General features: G+C 36.6%; 1 protein-coding gene across 2 annotated transcripts in view; it reads left to right on the forward strand.

The window, feature by feature from the left end:
* Positions 1–4,064: 4,064 nt before the first annotated feature.
* The window catches only part of LOC125665606 (calcitonin gene-related peptide type 1 receptor-like), a 34,650-nt gene continuing 20,236 nt past the window's right edge, over positions 4,065–18,478 (forward strand). Inside the window, exons 1-2 of one of the 2 annotated variants that reach the window (XM_048898324.2) lie at positions 4,065–4,235; positions 5,372–6,164. In XM_048898324.2, the coding sequence (XP_048754281.2) occupies positions 5,714–6,164 (451 nt within the window). In that variant the 5' untranslated portion in view covers positions 4,065–4,235; positions 5,372–5,713. Of the gene's footprint in view, positions 4,236–4,861; positions 5,026–5,371; positions 6,165–18,478 lie in introns of those variants that run through there. The other variant, XM_048898323.2, reaches the window with a different exon arrangement.

The raw sequence follows: 18,478 nt of genomic DNA on the forward strand, positions 1-18,478 counted from the left end.
GTGACAATCCCATGAAAAGGACAAAAAGCGTGCAACTACAAATATTTCATCGGTGTCATTCTGATAGTGCCGATACAACAAGACAGACCAAGAACAAAGCCATTCTTCAGTGTCGATTTAATTGTTATGTTGGTAGAAAGTTAAAAAAAAACCCCACAAGAATATCAAACAACCCAAACTTGATTGATTGCATATTGTTTGACATCCCTCTCGAGAGTCTTTCACTCATATGGAGACGTCACCATTGCGGATGAAGGGATGCAAACTTTAGGCCTATGTTCGGCGCTTATGGCTTTAGGAGTGGGACATAAACTGCCAAAAATTGGCAAATTTTCAAATATCATCCTTTCTACATCCGCACATTTATAAGAAAAACTAAATGCACATTGATGTTAGAGCGGGAAAGCCTCTACCAAAACGTAAATTTCATGATCCTGGGAGAGAGGGTCTGACTACAGGGCCGGGTCAAACTTGGTATATACTGTTTATGTGTACAACATATAAATCACATCTTCATTAGTGCTATTGATACTACAAATGTAAATTGAAACTAAATGAATATTTAAAAAGAGCAAGTAGTCCTTTACCAAAATTGTAATTTGATGTTCCCAGGGGCAGGGGGTTTGGTACCAGGGTGGGACCAAAATGGTCAGTGATCAAATGTGTTAACATTTTTAACTTCTTGATAATACTATTTTATTCTTTTCAAATTTGGTATGAAGCATATTTGGGACAAGGGGGTGTAAATTGTAAATTTCAGGGCTCCTGCACTCCAGGGGCCTCAGGGATGGGGCAAAAACTGCCATTCATTGACAAATTTTCAAAATCTTCTCTAGAACCGCATATCTTTAAGAAAAACTAAATGCATAGTGATGTAGAGCACGATAGATCTGATGTTCATTTGTCCGTTGAAGAATCAACATAGCATTATGCTTGCGTAAGTAATAAACGACAGTCATAGGTACCATCGATACCATGCTATCCAGTAATTAACCATCAACCACTTCTCATATCCATCATTCTATCCACTAACTATCCATCAATCACTTCTCATATCCAATATGTTATCCACTAATTTCTCATATCCAATATGTTATCCACTAATTATTCACAAATCACTTCTCATATCCAATATGTTATCCACTAATTATTCACAAATCACCTCTCTTATCTAATATGTTATCCACTAATTATTCACAATTCACTTCTCATATCCAATATGTTATCCACTAATTATCCACAAATCACGTCTCATATCCAATATGTTATCCACTAATTATTCACAAATCACGTCTCATATCCAATATGTTGTCCACTAATTATTCACAAATCACTTCTCATATCCAATATGTTATCCACTAATTATTCACAAATCACTTCTCATATCCAATATGCTATCCACTAATTATCCACAAATCACGTCTCATATCTAATATGCAAGGTGAAGATAACGAACAGTGATCAATCTCACAACCCCCACAAGCAATACAAAATAGATAGTTGGGCAAACACGGACCCCTGGACACACCAGAGGTGGGATCAGGTGCCTAGGAGGAGTAAGCATCCCCTGTTGACCGGTCACACCCGCCGCGAGCCCCATATCCTGATCAGGTAAACGGAGTTATCCGCAGTCAAAATCAGTGTGCCAAGAACGGCTTAACAATCGGTATGAAACACGTCAGACAGCATTTGACCCAATGATAGGTTGTATTCACGAACTAGATCGTTATAACGACCATAACTATATGCTATCCACTAATCATCCATCAATCACACCTCATATCCAATATGTCATGGGGATCCGGGTTAGAATAGGTCCTCAGTACCTCTTGCTTGTCGTAAAAGGCGACTAGATGGGGTGGTCCTTCGGGTGAGACCGCGAAAACCGAGGTCCCGTGAAACAGCAAGTGTCGCACGATGAAGATCCTTCGTTGCTTTAAGGCCGTAAGCGCCGATCATACGCCTAAATTTTGCAGCCCTTCACCGGTAATGGTGGCATCTCCATGAGTGAAAAATTCTCAAGCGAGATGTTAAACAACATACAATCAATCAATCCAAAACGTCACTTCCGAGATATCAGCTCTTTCGTGATGTAGGTACATTCAGCATTCTATTAAACGCTTGGGTGGGAACATAATGAATATTGCTTGATTTATTATGGTTTTACGCCGTTTTGGCAATATTTCAGCCATTTTACGGCAGTTAACTAATTGAAATATGTTTGGTTGTGAGTGTTTGAGTTTCCCTGACGGCCCCTAGTGAGCCTACTATTTTTCGAAAATCAGGGAAACGATCTTTTGCGTGCCAATATAAGTTATGAAAGCGTATCCATGTATTTCGTTCATCACTTGGCCAACAGTGTACATTAAACTGATCGTATTAAGAAGAATTAGGCTGTTGAAATGAATATGAAATGCATTTCCTCTTCGACACATTCGATATTCTTAACAAAGAAGATACCGAATTTCGTTTTTTGTTGAAGTTATTTCATTCTCAAATATTCATAAACTATATAACTGAATTTCTTTTTATCATCATTATGTCTCGTATAAAGGGCAACCATTGTACACATATAAAACGTGTTGTTGTCCTTAATGAGAGAGCAGTGACACAGATCTACCGGGGCTCATGAACCTCTCCGAATCATTGAATAGGCCCTTAAAATTCTTTAACAATAGTGACGTGCAATTTAGTTACCAAATACCACAACAGAAACTGTAATTTGTTGGGTTAGTTAGAGCTTCCCACGAACGCTCAATGTGTTTATCACGAGCAATATTTTGAAAAATAGTCAAGAGTCATTTTCTCTTCCATGCAACCTCGCGTATTTACGCAAAAATAAACTTGGAAGTTGATTAACAGTAAATGTATGTTTCAAAATTTTGGCACAGGAAAATCTACTGCAATCAAATATTTAGTTGTTTGGAAAGACTTGGTGACGCACGGTAAAATGTATAATGAAATTGACGAAAAGTGTCCTTCAGGAATTGGTAAAAAAAAAAAAAAAAAAAAAAAAAAAAAAAAATCAATCCACAGACGATTAATAAAAAGTAACATTTTCCCAACTGAATGTGAATTATTTCGAAGAATCAGCACTTTAATATTTGGGGGTTTTGAATAAAAAAAAAATGAATTCAATATTTCAAGCAATCAAGACATCTAGCATACCGGTAATCTGGTTAACATTATCCTTTTTTCAGTTTCAGAAATGATAGATTTGTAATGCTGTGACATTTTTGTGGAAACGTTCATAATAATAATAAAAAAAAATTCCAATGATTTGAAGGCTTAAAACGATTTCAGCTACACGAAATAATTAACCTAAGTGTGGTACTGTTACTTGAGACTTTTTAAAAAAAAAAAATCCTAACTGGTCTCCATCTTTGCCACCCACAAAAAAAGGTATTCAATGCATAAAGAAATTTCGAAGGATCTAAATAAACATGAATGTTTATTGTTAAATAAAGATGAAAGTGAAGAAAATAAAATTCAGATGTCTGATAAATGATTAAAAACCGACCTTTTTGCACTTCTGACTTTTTAAAAAGAGTTATCTGTCCTTTGTAAAAATAACAAATACTGACCTCATTTTCTGAAAATGTGTGTGGTAAATGATTAATTTTATTTCATATTTTCATAAAGAAAAAGTGTATGTAACTACCAAGAGATATGTATGAAAAAATGTATTTTTTTTTTTTGGAAAAAATATTTTAATAAAACATGCTCTTACCATATAGACTTGATAAATTCTAACAGTAAACAAAATTTTGAAAATGCCTATGGTGGATTATTTTTATTTGAATGATACCATAGTTATAAAAATCCCAACATCCATTTATTAGATATGAAATATGGTCGTTATACATTGAATATCTGAAGACAATACATGTATCATTATGTTTATTCTTCATACCCCTAGATACATTTGTATTTATAGTTGTTCTAATATTTTCTTAATTTACAGCAGAGTGTAAAATGCACATGGATTTTCATCATGTCAAATGAAGCTCTGTAGATAATGCAGAGGGACCTAGCGTGTTAGAGCTCCTCTGCTTTCATTTTCTTTCTCCTCTACATAACAAGACAAAATAATGATAACATCTCTCAACAGAACAACAGTCAAGCGTGGATTAAAGCGTGCAAAGACGTTTTGTAAATGGCTCCTGGATTTTGAAATGTCTCTTAGCATCGTTAAGTGAAACTGATGTATAAGGATCAACAGTGGATCAATGGAGGTACGTGAATTATATTGTATCCACTGCTCCCCCTCCCCCCTACCCCCCCCCCTCATTCATAATGTATAGATTAATTGACAATGTTGTAACTGATGAGATCGGTTTACCGTTATGATTCATGGCGATGGACTTAATATTCTATGAATTAGACAAATGAATTATGGATTTGGTAAATGTATTTCTGCGTTACAGAGGCTATAAGCTACTGTTAATCATACAACAGTTTCTTATAGCGAAGAGGATTAATTGTTTTTAAAAACTTTCATGTCGACAAATGATGCAATTTAATTTACAGGAAATGATGATATCATTAATTATTATTATAGTTAATGATTGATTATTAAGAACTCACGAAGAAAACAAGGAAAACGAAAATAGCTGATATTTTTAAGTTTTGACATTGAAAATATTGTAAACAAGTTTTTTAAAGATATTTTCTGGCAGCTTAATTTCACTCATCTGACCCAGATTGAGCGAGAGAGGTCGTTTATCGTTCTGTCGAAAAATCGGAAAAGAAAAACACCCCACTTAAATAGACAGATGCAGTAAGTTTGATACAATTTCGCTAAGTAGAAAACATTACACAATTTATATAACCGGTAACTGAATACGAATATCGTTATTTAAACCTGGATGTATTTTGAGGGGGATGTGTGTCTTGAAGTACACACATTGTGAAGTTTGTGAATACACATGAAGTGACCATGCAATACATGTATCTAATTTTCTCCTTCACGATGATATGATTACGATATTGGATAAAAAATGTGATATTCACAGAGCCTTTAATGTAAGTAAATAAATAAATAAACGAAATACGAGAATGTCAACAACGTTGTCTGTCACCACACATGCACCCTGTTAGTTTCCGATTGTTTACGGAAATATTGTCTCCCGCGTAGATCATAACACACACCACGATAAATGTTCTATTTCACAGTCCCTGAAGTTATGGAGCACAAATTAATGTAATAAAACGAAATATGGTGAAAAAATCCTAACGTCCGATTATATAATGCAGAGGATCTACACTAACTGGGCCAACTAGTGTGGGAGTCAAAATGATGCTTTCATTGTTGTTTAGGAGCCCAGTAATTTAAAGTCCTCTGATATTCGATGCTTTTTTTTTTCTCCAGATGGTTTGTGCGATCAGGTTTTCATGCACTTCGTGGATCAATGATTTCGACTCTGATTCGTCGCCATGACATAAGAAATTGCTAAACCTCTAACCCCTTCTTCCTGTTTCATTGTACGTTAAGTGGAAAAACGCTTCGTGACACAAGATGAATAAGTTGTGTGGATAAATACTTCCGATAGAAGAAAATATGTGTAGTTTGTAACAGTTGTTTGACAGATGATGGTGTATACTCTGATTCGTGCTCAATTCTCAACAGTTCCAATGACCATGACACGTTAGTAGTCAGAACCGTGATCTCTTGAACTATTGCCTGAAATTTTTAGTTTCCGTCAACTCAATTATGTTAACACTGTCAACGTCGTTATGCCTGAACTTTACCGCGATGTACAATGTTGCCACTACACTATTTTGCTACCGATTCCTAAAGCCCCTGTTCAGCAATGACTCGAACATTTATTGGAATGAAGAGTTTAGAAACAGGCCTTACAGCTTCGTGGCAACAACCGAAAATGATGATTTTCCAACGGGGTATTCTTTCGTGCCTGATGTAGACAATGCAACAAATATCGAAATAGCTTGTTCTGGTTTGACCAAACCAGATTGTATGCGTTGGATTTCTTGCTCACGGGCAGCCAAAGATTGCTGCCAGAGACACGTCGCCTCACATAGATCGGCTCCGGAATATTATTGCGAAGCAACATGGGATGGGGTGTCGTGTTTGGACTCTACCCCGAACGGAACGGACGTGGCTGTGAAATGTCCATCATTTTACATCCCACTGGAAGGACCGGGTAAGTTTTCGACCTCAAATACGTTTTATAAAATTGTAATGACATAGTGTTTGATAGGGACGTTTCGTAATGAGTTTTTAAAAAATTTCAAATGGGAAATAAAGCAATCTAACAAAACAGCATTTGATAGGATTTTATATTCTTAGTTAGTTTTTCACCCTCCTCATTTGATAGGTTTTTATATTCTTAGATAGTTTTTCCTCCTCATGAAAGATAATTGAACTACTGTAAATATGTACGCATTGGAAAATCTTTCATTGTTTTTCCTCCACAAAGTACATGTACTGATGATTAGTATTTCTTTGAAATGCAACAGATACTTACGATGGAAGGAGATCAGTGCTATATATAGTAAATTAGTAATGGTCATCTCGTACCAGCGCAATAAAAAACAAACAAATTATAAGTTACATTTATTTGGCGTTTATGGGCACGGTTGATAATACAAACCAATTTGGCTCTCCAAAACAACTGATAGGCCCACAGCAACACAATCAACAATTTACAATATTTCAATGCAAAATCACAACTTTATGTGGCCTTGACCCTGGGAGGTCATGATCAAAGAATAGAAGGTTCAATGTAAAAATAGTCTTAAATGTCCATGACCCTGAGAGATGCAGAGGTTAAGGGGAAATAAATCAAGTGTCACAATATTTACATGATCTTCAACTGTGACCCTGGGTGGTGCAGTGGTCCAAAATAGACAAATTAGAGTTAAATTCATGTATGCCGCTCAGTTCGCCAATAAGTTGACGTGACAGCCGTGCCAGGAATGGAAGAAAGTTTACTGTAGACAGGAATTCCCCTGAAAGAAATAAAAGACCAAGCCAACAGTACCTGATCCACAATAATAATGTGGGAAGTGGGGCTCTGGGTGGGATTTTAAATTATATATTTAACGCTAATGGCAAAACATTTCTTATTCAAAAACACAACCAACTTCACAACTGGAATGTTACGAGCAAAGAGAGAGGTACCCGAGTTAGACAAAGAGAGAGGTACCCGAGTTAGACAACGAGAGAGGTACCCGAGTTAGACAACTTGTGCTGCTTGCATCAATCACTCAATGAAAATTGCGCGTCCTCGATAAAAGCATCATATTCGTAGACACCCAATCATAGTGTACATTTTAAGCACACTACACATAGTAACACACTGTACATATCAATGTTACATATAGTAGTGATTGTAGTGTACATATTAAGCATACTACACATAGTAACAATAGAGTGTACATATCGATGAAACATATCGCAGTAAGAACGGACCACGGTAGCTCAGTGGTAGAGCGTTCGCTTCGTAACGGAAAGGTAGCAAACAATGGTAAAGCTGAAGAACTGTAGCTCTCTGAAAAAATATTGGGACGGAACAGAGAGCTATGGTGCGCCGAAAATGGAAGGTTTTTATAAGGGGTGGATCTGTAGCTCTCTGTTCCGTCACAATATTTTTACAGAGATCTACACTTCTGCAGCTAACATAGGTAGTGATTGCTCCTTCGCCAAACGCTTGACATTTAGAAGTGAGAATCACGGGTCTTTCGAATATGACCTTAAAACGGAGGTCCCGTGCCGCGCCAGGCGTTGGTACGTACGTTAAAGTACCTAGCCACTGCTATGGCCCTGAGCGTTAAGCTTGGGTCTAAATTTGTGTTACTTCACCTACAAACGGTGACGTCTCGATGCGAGTGAAATATGTTGACGGGAGTCAAACAAACTAACATAGTAATGGATGTTTGTGTATTGTTTAACGTCTCACTAGAGAATCTTTCACTCATATGGAGATGTCACCATCTCCTATGAAGGGCTGCAAAACTGAGGCCTATGCTCGGTGCTTACGGCCTTTCAGCAGAGAGCGATCTTTTTCGTACCACACCTGCTGTGACACGGGGCTTCGATTCTAATGGTCTTATCCGAAGGATCGTCTCGTTTAGTCGCCTCTTATGACAAGCCAGGGGTACTGAGGACCTATTCTAACCCCCCACCGGAATGTGGATAGTGTACATACGACTGATATACATAGTAATGATTACAAGTACATATGAATAATGTAATTTTGAATACATTATGTGTGGTATACATGTACATCTATTTAAAGCTGTATGACCCAATGTTCATGTATTATTTTTGTACATAATTACTTTACAGCAGATTAATTAGTTTATAAAGTTATTAACTTTCCCTTAATTACATGCTTGAAAACATCTGCATGTAAAAGAAAACAGTGAGAATATTATTTAGAAAGTAAATACTTATAGGTTATAGACTTTGTATGGGAAAATATGACGACCGAGTTTTTTGGAGCGTAGACGGACTGAGCTTGCGAGGTCCGTTCGCGACAAAAAACGAGGTCGTCATATTTCCCATACAAAGTCTATAACCTTTTTATTATATACTTTCAATTTTATTTAGAAACTAACAATAATTTTATTTTTAACAATAACTTTATCGGTTTAACTGAGTAAAAGATGAAAAACACGAAAAATTTGAAAATTAACGGCGTAGAAATTTGATTGTGACGTAATGTTTGCGGGCCGGAATGTTTCCGGGCATATATCGTGTAATATATGCCCGCAAACTTTTAAAGAAAAAAGAAGAGATGAAATTGAAAGTATATAATAAAGTGTGATACATATATAAATCATCCGGAAAACCTTGGGTCTTTCATCCAAAACACGGTGTTTTCGGTGAAAGGCCCGAGGTGTTCCGGATAACGCATAAATTATACAGTGTTAGACGTTTATAAATAGCCCCACGCGCGTCAGAGGAATCCCAACATGATGTATTAACTCGGACGCAACTGTCTAATTTTAAGGCCGAAAGAGCGTAAAACAACGAATTACTATGAGGTATTTGATACTTTTATTTCTATTAAACTTATGGCACGGTACTGTTGTAACAAAATACACAGCTTCACACAGATAAGACCACCGATGATCCGAAAGTTTGAACTGGTCACGTGACTGTCATTTGAAATGGCAGAGTGACGCGGTTATTTGTGAACACCGATTTAAAATCAAATAATTTTGGCTAAAACAGGAGAAATACTGTATGACATTTCATACAGCCTCTTAACTACATACGTACGATGATTTGATGTCGTTTTTACGAGATGGAAAAAAAATGTTGTAATTCGGACCGTACAACTTTAAGTGTTGTCAAAATAACTCGTATTCTGTTTTTCGGTGCATTGTAAATGTAACAATTCCTCAGTACTATATATTTATTATTTTGTAAATGTAATGTGAAAAATCATTCAAAGAATAAATTAATTATTCACATTCAATTTTTGCAAATACGGATGTTTTGACGACCGGTCGCGGTAGGTCAGTGGTAGAGCGTTCGCTTCGTAACCGGGGGTCGTGAGTTCGAGCCCCGCTCGTGCCATAACTGCGTGAAACCTACATGTAAGATGTGAACATAGGCATTTAGAAGTGATAATCGCGGGTCATTTGGATATGACCTTAAAAACGAAGGTTCCCGTGTCACGGCAGGCGTTGTCACGCTAAAGAACCCTCACTGCTACGGCCCTGAGCGCTAAGCATAGGTCTAAATTTGTGCTACTTCACTTACCATGCTTACAGCTGGTGACGTCGCAATTTGAGTGAAAAATTCTCGACGAGACGGAAATCAAGCAAACAATCAATCAAGCATATGCAATGTTCATGGCATACTCGCCTAGAAACGCATCAAAAGTGGTTATCTATTAACCCGGGACCGAAGATTTGCGCTTACAAAATTGTTAGATTCTCTTTATTCTGATAAATCCACAAAACAAAAATAACAATCTCCCTTTGTATCTCGACAGAATTTTATAACACGTTGTCCTACCATCCTACAGACTGTGACACATTTCATTCATGCCAACCAGAGTATATTGAATTAAGGGAGACATCAGAATGGAATATTTTTCCTGTATTGATTGCTTGACAGGTCAGGGGTTTGCAGTTTATCAGGAATCTGATCATGCACGTACATATTCACTGAAAATCTGTTTGGATATTACAATACATGTATTGCGTGCACAATTCAAAATTGATAAATGATTACATACAGTGTACAATATTGGTCGGAAATATACATCTGGGTGAAAATATGGGTATTACACGTGCAATCCAAAATAGAGAGTTGATTACATTAAACAAATAAAAGGGAATACACAAACGAAAATATAGTGCACCTGTTGTCACTGGGAATCACATAATTATTTACGGTCACTTTGCATGTACATATTCATTGACTGAACGAGAGAGAGAGAGAGAGAGAGAGAGAGAGAGAGAGAGAGAGAGAGAGAGAGTACAATGTCATTTCACAGAAGAAAAGAAAATTGATCACTGATATAAATGTAAGCTTACAGACATTCATAAAAGTAAACTATTTTAAAAGTTTAGATTGGTTATATAGTTGAAACTTACAGGGGTTGCATCGGTGCTCATATTTGAATTTATCATTAGAAATCAAAATATTAGTTTGAGTTTGGACCTAAAATATTTAATTGTAAATCACTGAAAGTCTATGAAATTGCAGAAAAATCCATTCATAACAATTTATTCCTGATATTGAAAGACATGTAACATTGTTTTGTTTTTAAGTAGGGGAAGTTCACTGTACAATTGCCTTACAATTCTTAAAAAGCCAAAACGCAATGGATTTGAGGGACAACTGCCCAACCATCAAAATCCTAAATCGTAGGAGATTAGTTCAATACACGTATCCTTCAATTTAGCACTTCAAACATCAACCACCTTTCACTACTACTTTGACATGGGGTGGGGGTGGGGTGCAGCCAATCAATTGAATTTTGCAAGTAGTGAAGGATAGAACAGGCCACCTGCCCACCCTCAAACCTCTGTATACGTGTCTGATATAACATTTCACAGGTTCAATACCGCGTTGAAACAAAAGTCCATTTCATTTCGTTAAGTCCCAAATTAGAGTTTTTTTTAGTTGTTAAAAAGTAGCTCGAATATATGTATTCCCTATTTGCACAGGAGCTAAGCCCGTTTTGGGCCCGAACTCTGTGATGCCATAAATATAGATATGGTATCACAGAGTTCGGGCCCAAAACGGACTTAGCCCCTGTGCCTATTTGTAATTTTGTCCGCAACATTTGTCCCCGAAAATTAGAGACATGCTTTCGTTCAGAGCAGAATAAAATTCATTTTGAAGTACATCTAGAATAAATGCAAGTGCGGTGTTCTTTCCTTTGATTTTACCAGACTCATTAGCAAACCCCCAGAACTATGAAGCTTTGTTTTTATTAACAATAATATAATGCTTTACAGGCTTCATGACCATACAGATATTGATACTACTTGTGAGGTTTTTAGAGTTGTCGCAAAGGATCTCGAATTTATGTATTCCCTATTGGTTATTTTGTCCGCAAGATTCGTCCCAAAAAACTTAGAAACACGCTTTCGTTCAATTCAGAAACGACATTTTGAAGTAGATCTAGATTAAATGCAAGTATAGGTTTGTTTTCTTTAATTTCACCAGACTTATTAAAGAAAACCTCAGAACTATGCTGCTTTGTTTTTATTAATATCTAAATCAGTAAAGGAACTCGGAATTTAGATTATGTAATGCTTTCCAGGATCCGTGACCATGCAGATAATGAGACTACTAACCGATAGATAAAATCCTTATACCCTAGGCTTGTGTAAATCGATCCATTTATGCAATATTTTGACATTGTATCAAATCAAAAGCTTCAACACGAATTTTACTTATTTATGAATACTAATATCATATGAAATACATCAATTTGAAATTGCGACACACAGCCGTTTGTCTACTTTTAGTATATATCCATTGAGCCAGATCAACGAAATGAAATAATCCTGAATAAATTACAGTCAAACCTGAACGTAATCATTATGACATGTTACAGAAACCAAAATTCTTAAATATAGTAGAATTCTCGATGTCCGCCATATTTTTCTAACCCCCCCCCCTCCAACTTTCTTTACAATGACCATTATTTGTTATTTTGTAATGCAAATAAAAGAGATAGTGGGTCCCCCCTTTTTAACAGGAGTACTTAGTGAATGAGAAGAATTTCAGCTTTTAAAGTTTTGATATAATAGTGAAAGACCACAACTAGTCTAATTAAGAAGTGAAGATTGAGTAGAACTTTTTATGAGGCACTCATAGTAGAGGACTCTAACCACCTCATCCAACTCCCAACGATTGAAAAATTCATTGTCAATAAAGGTGGAGGCAGGCAGAGAAATATGACGGACATCGAGATTTCTACTATATTTTAGAATTAATGCCAGCTTTAAATACCGCATGGAGAAGATCGTAAAAACATCAAAACTTAGGTAATTGATTATGACCGTCTCGCAACTATCATGTTATTACACTGCTGTGACCTAATACGCAGTTTCCGAGGTATCAGCTCTTCTGTGATGGAGGTACGTTCAGTATTATATTACACGCTTGAGTGGGTACAAGATATACAATGTGTTAGAGACTGGTTAATGTAGATAACAATGAAATTATATGACTTACGAAAGTGTAGCTTTTGTTTATATCAGCCGTTACTATACACAAAACTGACCATATCAAGAATTGTTTTAATTAGGCCACGAGATTAAACGTATACATGCAACCCAACTCCCCTCATCGACACGGGAGATATCTTTATTTTTGTTTGATTAGCAACTTTTTTTTTTATCAGATACTCATAAATTTACTAAATTTGTGTTTCTCTGCAGTTCGAATGGTTGCATGATAGCTAGTAATCATCCTTTAGGCAATATATGAACACAGCGATGGGCATTTTTATCCGCTGCGTGCGTCGTACGTCTCGTCCTGCGGGAAAGCTAAACAAAGGGAAACAACTATTGGACAGCTCGGAAATTGCGTATCCTGTTAAAACATCAATGCTGGTTTTCTTAAGTACTTTGCTTAAAGTTTTTCTTATTTAAATCCTAGAAATGAAACTAACATCTGACATGTAGTTTTTCTTGTTTGCTGTAAAAATCATGTAAAAATACCAATCTGCAGCATAAACATGTAGTAAATATATCTATTTATTCATATAAAGGGCATTTATTATAATATTTAATGAACCAGTGATTTAAACATGCTTTCGCTCACGTTGAACGTTTATGTACAATCCTCCACGAGTCAATTTGCCCGTACGCCATTGGTTAGATTTACAGGAAAAACATCAATCTGTGGATATATATTGATTAGGATTTCCTTTTCGATTAGTCAGAATTTATTCAAAATAGTTTCACTATTACGACTTACTTATGATACGGAAGTGTAATCTACATGTCTAATGTCTTGTTTGATATCGAGAGTGAGCAATGAACGCGCCGTTTTACCCTACAATGAAATACACTTTGCACTCTACACACAATATTTATAGGTTATAGACTTTGTATGGGAAAATATGACGAGCGAGTTTTTTGGCGCGTAAACGGACCGAGCTTGCGAGGTCCGTCCGCGACAAAAAACGAGGTCGTCATATTTCCCATACAAAGTATATAACCTTTTTATTATATACTTTCAATTTCATTTAGAAACTAACAATAATTTTATTTTTAACGATAACTTTATCAGTTTAACTGAGTAAAAGATGAAAAACACGAAAAATTTCAAAATTAACGGCGTAGAAATTAAATTGTGACGTAATGTTTGCGGGCCGGAATGTTTCCGGGCATGTATCGTGTGATATATGCCTGAAAAGTTTTAAAGAAAAAAGAAGAGATGAAATTGAAAGTATATAATAAAGTGCGTTATTTATTTCACTAGGAAGTCAAACACCACGCGCCATCATCGTTTCAATATCAATTTGTATTTGGTATTTAATATGGCCGACTTAAATAAATTTGTATTTGATATTCAATATGGCCAAATAAAATAAATTTGTATTTGATATTCAATATGGCCGACCAAAATAAATTTGTATTTAGTATTCAATATGGCCGACCAAAATAAATTTGCATTTAGTATTCAATACCGCCGACCAAAATTAATTTTACTTTTTACATGTACATGTATGTCTGGTAAATTCTTCTAAACCTACGCGAGAGGGGGTGGAAAAAAATGAACAATTAAAATTCTTTGAACACTTGGAGAAAGTCTATATTTAGTGTGTATCCGACTAGAAAGCAACAAAACAGTGCTCAAATTCTATTTACACGGGGGAGCAAGGGAGTGGTTGAGCGCTGACAAATAAGTGCATAATCTCAGTGATCTTTCAGTGACAAAAAGCAACCACTGTGGATCTTTCAACGATATACAAATGGTCTCTCCGGTTACCTGAAAGTTTCGAATCGGACCAAAGCAATGTGAGCAGTATTTGATTATTGGTCTGTTCGGCTAAATGTGCGGGCGGATGACGTACAATGATTGAATGTCATTCAATCTTCTGAAATGCACATGAAATGATCTTGATTGACATGAAACAAGAGGGTTTTTTTTTTTCAAGGAAAAGACGCTTATCAAAATCCACACCTATAAAATAATTTGTGTCAGAAATAGACTTAACTGAACAGAGCACATTGTTTCCGATATTTATTCATGTAGATCGCCGTACATTGTATTTTGAAACTCCTTTTTCCGAGTTTAAAATAAAGTCAGTACATGTATGATGCTATCGTTGATCCATCCCAATTATACGCATCATCAACATAGACTTACAGAAGTGAACACAACATTCCCCGAAATTAGTAGTACAGATCTCATCCAAAGAATTTCCCCTCTATCCCGGTGCAGCGTCTATTAAGTTCCTTTCTTCACTCAAACCATTCATGCAATGGTACATGAGGTACACCAATATAATTTTTATGATTATATAAACAATATTGCTAAGGACGCACGTATATAAATAATACATGCACATATATGTTCATTAGCATAATTCATACATAGAAATTTGGGAATTTGAGAAATATACATGTTAGGGAGGACAGCAGACCAACTTCTGGATTTTAGAAATAAATATACAAATGTTCTTACCACGTATGACTTTAATTGTTCCTTAAATATCTTGTAGAGAATATAATAAAGCGAAACAAGCTCTCAATTATTTTACATGAATTTTTAATGCTTTTTTAATAATGAATAAAATAGGTGTTTTGTTTGCAAATAAGATAAGACTTTGCTAGAGTTCAAAATTCTTTGCGATTTGATGCATGATGTCAAAAACTAATAAAACATGCCAAGAAGACTTAGGTAGACATTCTAATTTTTTAATCAATTAAAATATTTAGAAAAAAAATGAACACGGAATTTTTAAATCTACGGCTAATTTCTTCAAGACATGCACTGTATTTCAATAACTAAAAAGATATAACATACAAATATATTTTAGAGAGAGCGAGAGAGAGAGAGAGGGGGGGGAGTAAAACGTGTAAAGTGAGGACAAATTTCAACCAATGGACAGAAGTTGTGAGGACAGAATTGCACTACGAGGACAAAGAAATGTCCTCACAATTACGTCCTTATAAATATGACCTACAGCATGCGAAAGATGTAGGTACAAAATATTAGCTTAGTGAGGACAAGTGGTGTGAGGACATGCCCTTACTAATAGTCTCTCTCAAAAACCCTTTTTTCATAATTTGAAAGAGAGTATTAGATAAACTTTTATAGATATCCCTATAGCTAAACCTAACATAGTACATTTTTGCCTTTAGAATAATACATGTATATGTGTGTATTCTCTTTTACACATTGTGAGGACGTCCTCAGTAGGTTTGGTCTGCGGGGAGAGAGAGAGAGAGAGAGAGAGAGAGAGAGAGAGAGAGAGAGAGAGAACAAATGAGGTATTGTTTGTACATATGTACTGAAAATGATTGGAGATATTCATGTATGCTAAATACACCCTGCACCGGTTTTCAAACTGTTAGTAAGAAATGTAGCATACTTTTGTTACATACACCATAACATAACACGCTGCCATCACGTGGTTTGGTCAGGCAACGGTTGCATGTGTCGATTACAGACGAGACATTGATTTATTGGCCAACATTATGTCAGTTTGTGTAAAACTCAGGAAGTCATAGTCGCTGTTTAATGCATTTAATTGATCAAGATGCGCTGATTTGGATAAGAGGGTTCTCCTTTTTCCAGCCCAGTTGGGATATTAAACACAAACACTGGAAAAGTAGTCCCTTCAGTATTCCAGGAACCGTAACGAAATATCTATACTTTGTATGAATTAAAAAAAAATCAATGGTAATATTGCAGTATATTTTCCTTGAGCCAGATATGTATAAGCTTCACTCGTAATCAAAATATAATGTTATAGACTAGTTTTAATCAATTTTATTCTCTGAATTTTATAGACTTTATATGGTCATAAAATTTAGGCAAAAAGTGAAATAATTTCTGAAGATTGCCCACAAATGAAATCTCATGCGCAATAATGTATCTTATGAAACTGCACCATAGTTTTTGTACTATACTTATCAATGAGGGAATAAAGTGATCATTTTACAATGTCGTTGATTCACAGAAATAGATGAATGCACTTAAACATAAAACACTCTACCGGTTTCTCATTTTATTTTGATTTCAGCAGAGCTGCTGACTTATGCTCGAACATTCATAACAGGGGAATGGGCATTCCTGTTAAAAGTACTCGTAATAAGATATACAAGCACACTGAATAATATACTATACATGTACTTTGATAATGATAAAAAGTACAGCTCAGATTTACAAACAATTAAATAAAATCTATAAGCCGAGCACACTTGCTTTTTGTTGCGCACAGTTTCCTCCATGGTAAGAAGCGGAGGAACCCGCGCAAGGCAGCTCACGGGGGTTGGTCATATTATTGTTTGCATAAGGTAGGAATTAATTGAGGTTAATTTGATCATCTGAGTTGATTGAATATATATTTAGAATATTGATATTATATTGCCTTGTTGATTCTTGTTTGTGGCTTGGTAGATTTCAATGGTGCGGTGTTGTGGTCAAGGTAGTCCCACACGGTTAGGTAACGGGGCATCCCATGGGGTAAGGTAGTCCCACATGGTTAGGTGACGGGGCATCCCGTGGGGTAAGGTGGTCCCACATTGTTAGGTGACCGGGCATCCCATGGGGTAAGGTAGTCCCACATGGTTAGGTGACGGGGCATCCCGTGGGGTAAGGTGGTCCCACATTGTTAGGTGACCGGGCATCCCGTGGGGTAAGGTGGTCCCACATTGTTAGGTGACCGGGCATCCCGTGGGGTAAGGTGGTCCCAGATTGTTAGGTGACCAGGCATCCCTTGGGGTAAGGTGGTCCCACATGGTTAGGTGACCGGACATCCCGTGGGGTAAGGTGGTCCCACATAGTTAGGTGACGGGGCATCCCGTGGGGTAAGGTGGCTCCACATGCTTAGGTGACGGGGCATTCCGTGGGGTATGGTATTGGGGCAGGGAAGCTTGAAGGGTACCCAGGATCGCCGGATGGTAGGGGTATTCCGGGGGTGACGTCATGTGAGGTTACTTGGTGAGCATAATGGTATACGGGACCACAGGAGGGAGACTTGGACTTGACCGAAATGGTTAGTTTAAAGGGGCAGGGTACGCGACTTTTGATCGATAGAAATTGACAGTGTTTTGTTATAAAGATAAAGCGCTTTTTCAAAAAGTGGATTAAAGATATTTCTACATAGGATATACTTTGTATTTACATAACATCCGGTTCCCAAATACGCTTGTCATAGCCAGGAAACCACCGTCACGTGCGGATATGAGAACACCAAGATTTCTAAACAGTATGTCAAAAGCATACACCATATCGATATACGTTAATAATAAATCAATTTATGAAGCAAACACATATAAGAAAGAACAGAAGCTTTCTTTCACCAAAGCCGTCAACTGAAAGTCGAGTCACGTGACATGTAAACGTAAACAGGGCTCGTGTCTTGTTTAAATACGCCTTTGCGTCAGTTTTTGAAACTTAAGTTTGTTGGAATGTTTTACACGAATCAAATGCCATCATATTATTAATTAGATATCTAAATAATTTTTTGTACCAAAATCATGTTTCACAGTAGACAGTACCTCATTTATCTCAACAGGGAACATACATATACACATGTAGGATTCAAACTCAGGTCTGGTCAAGAGCTCCGTGAAACCTTAGAGGGCCCTGATACCAGTGAACCCTTAGAGGGATCTGATACCAGTGAACCAAAAGAGGGATATGATACCAGTTAACCCTTAGAGGACCCTGACACCAGTGAACTCTTAGAGGGATCTGATACCAGTGAACCATTTGAGGACCCTGATACCGGTGAACCTTTAGAGGGCCCTGATACCAGTGAACTTTTAGAGGACGCTAATACCAGTGAACCCT

The sequence above is a fragment of the Ostrea edulis genome, chromosome 10 (assembly GCF_947568905.1).
Source record: "Ostrea edulis chromosome 10, xbOstEdul1.1, whole genome shotgun sequence".
In the NCBI taxonomy this organism is placed as follows: Eukaryota; Metazoa; Mollusca; class Bivalvia; order Ostreida; family Ostreidae; genus Ostrea; species Ostrea edulis.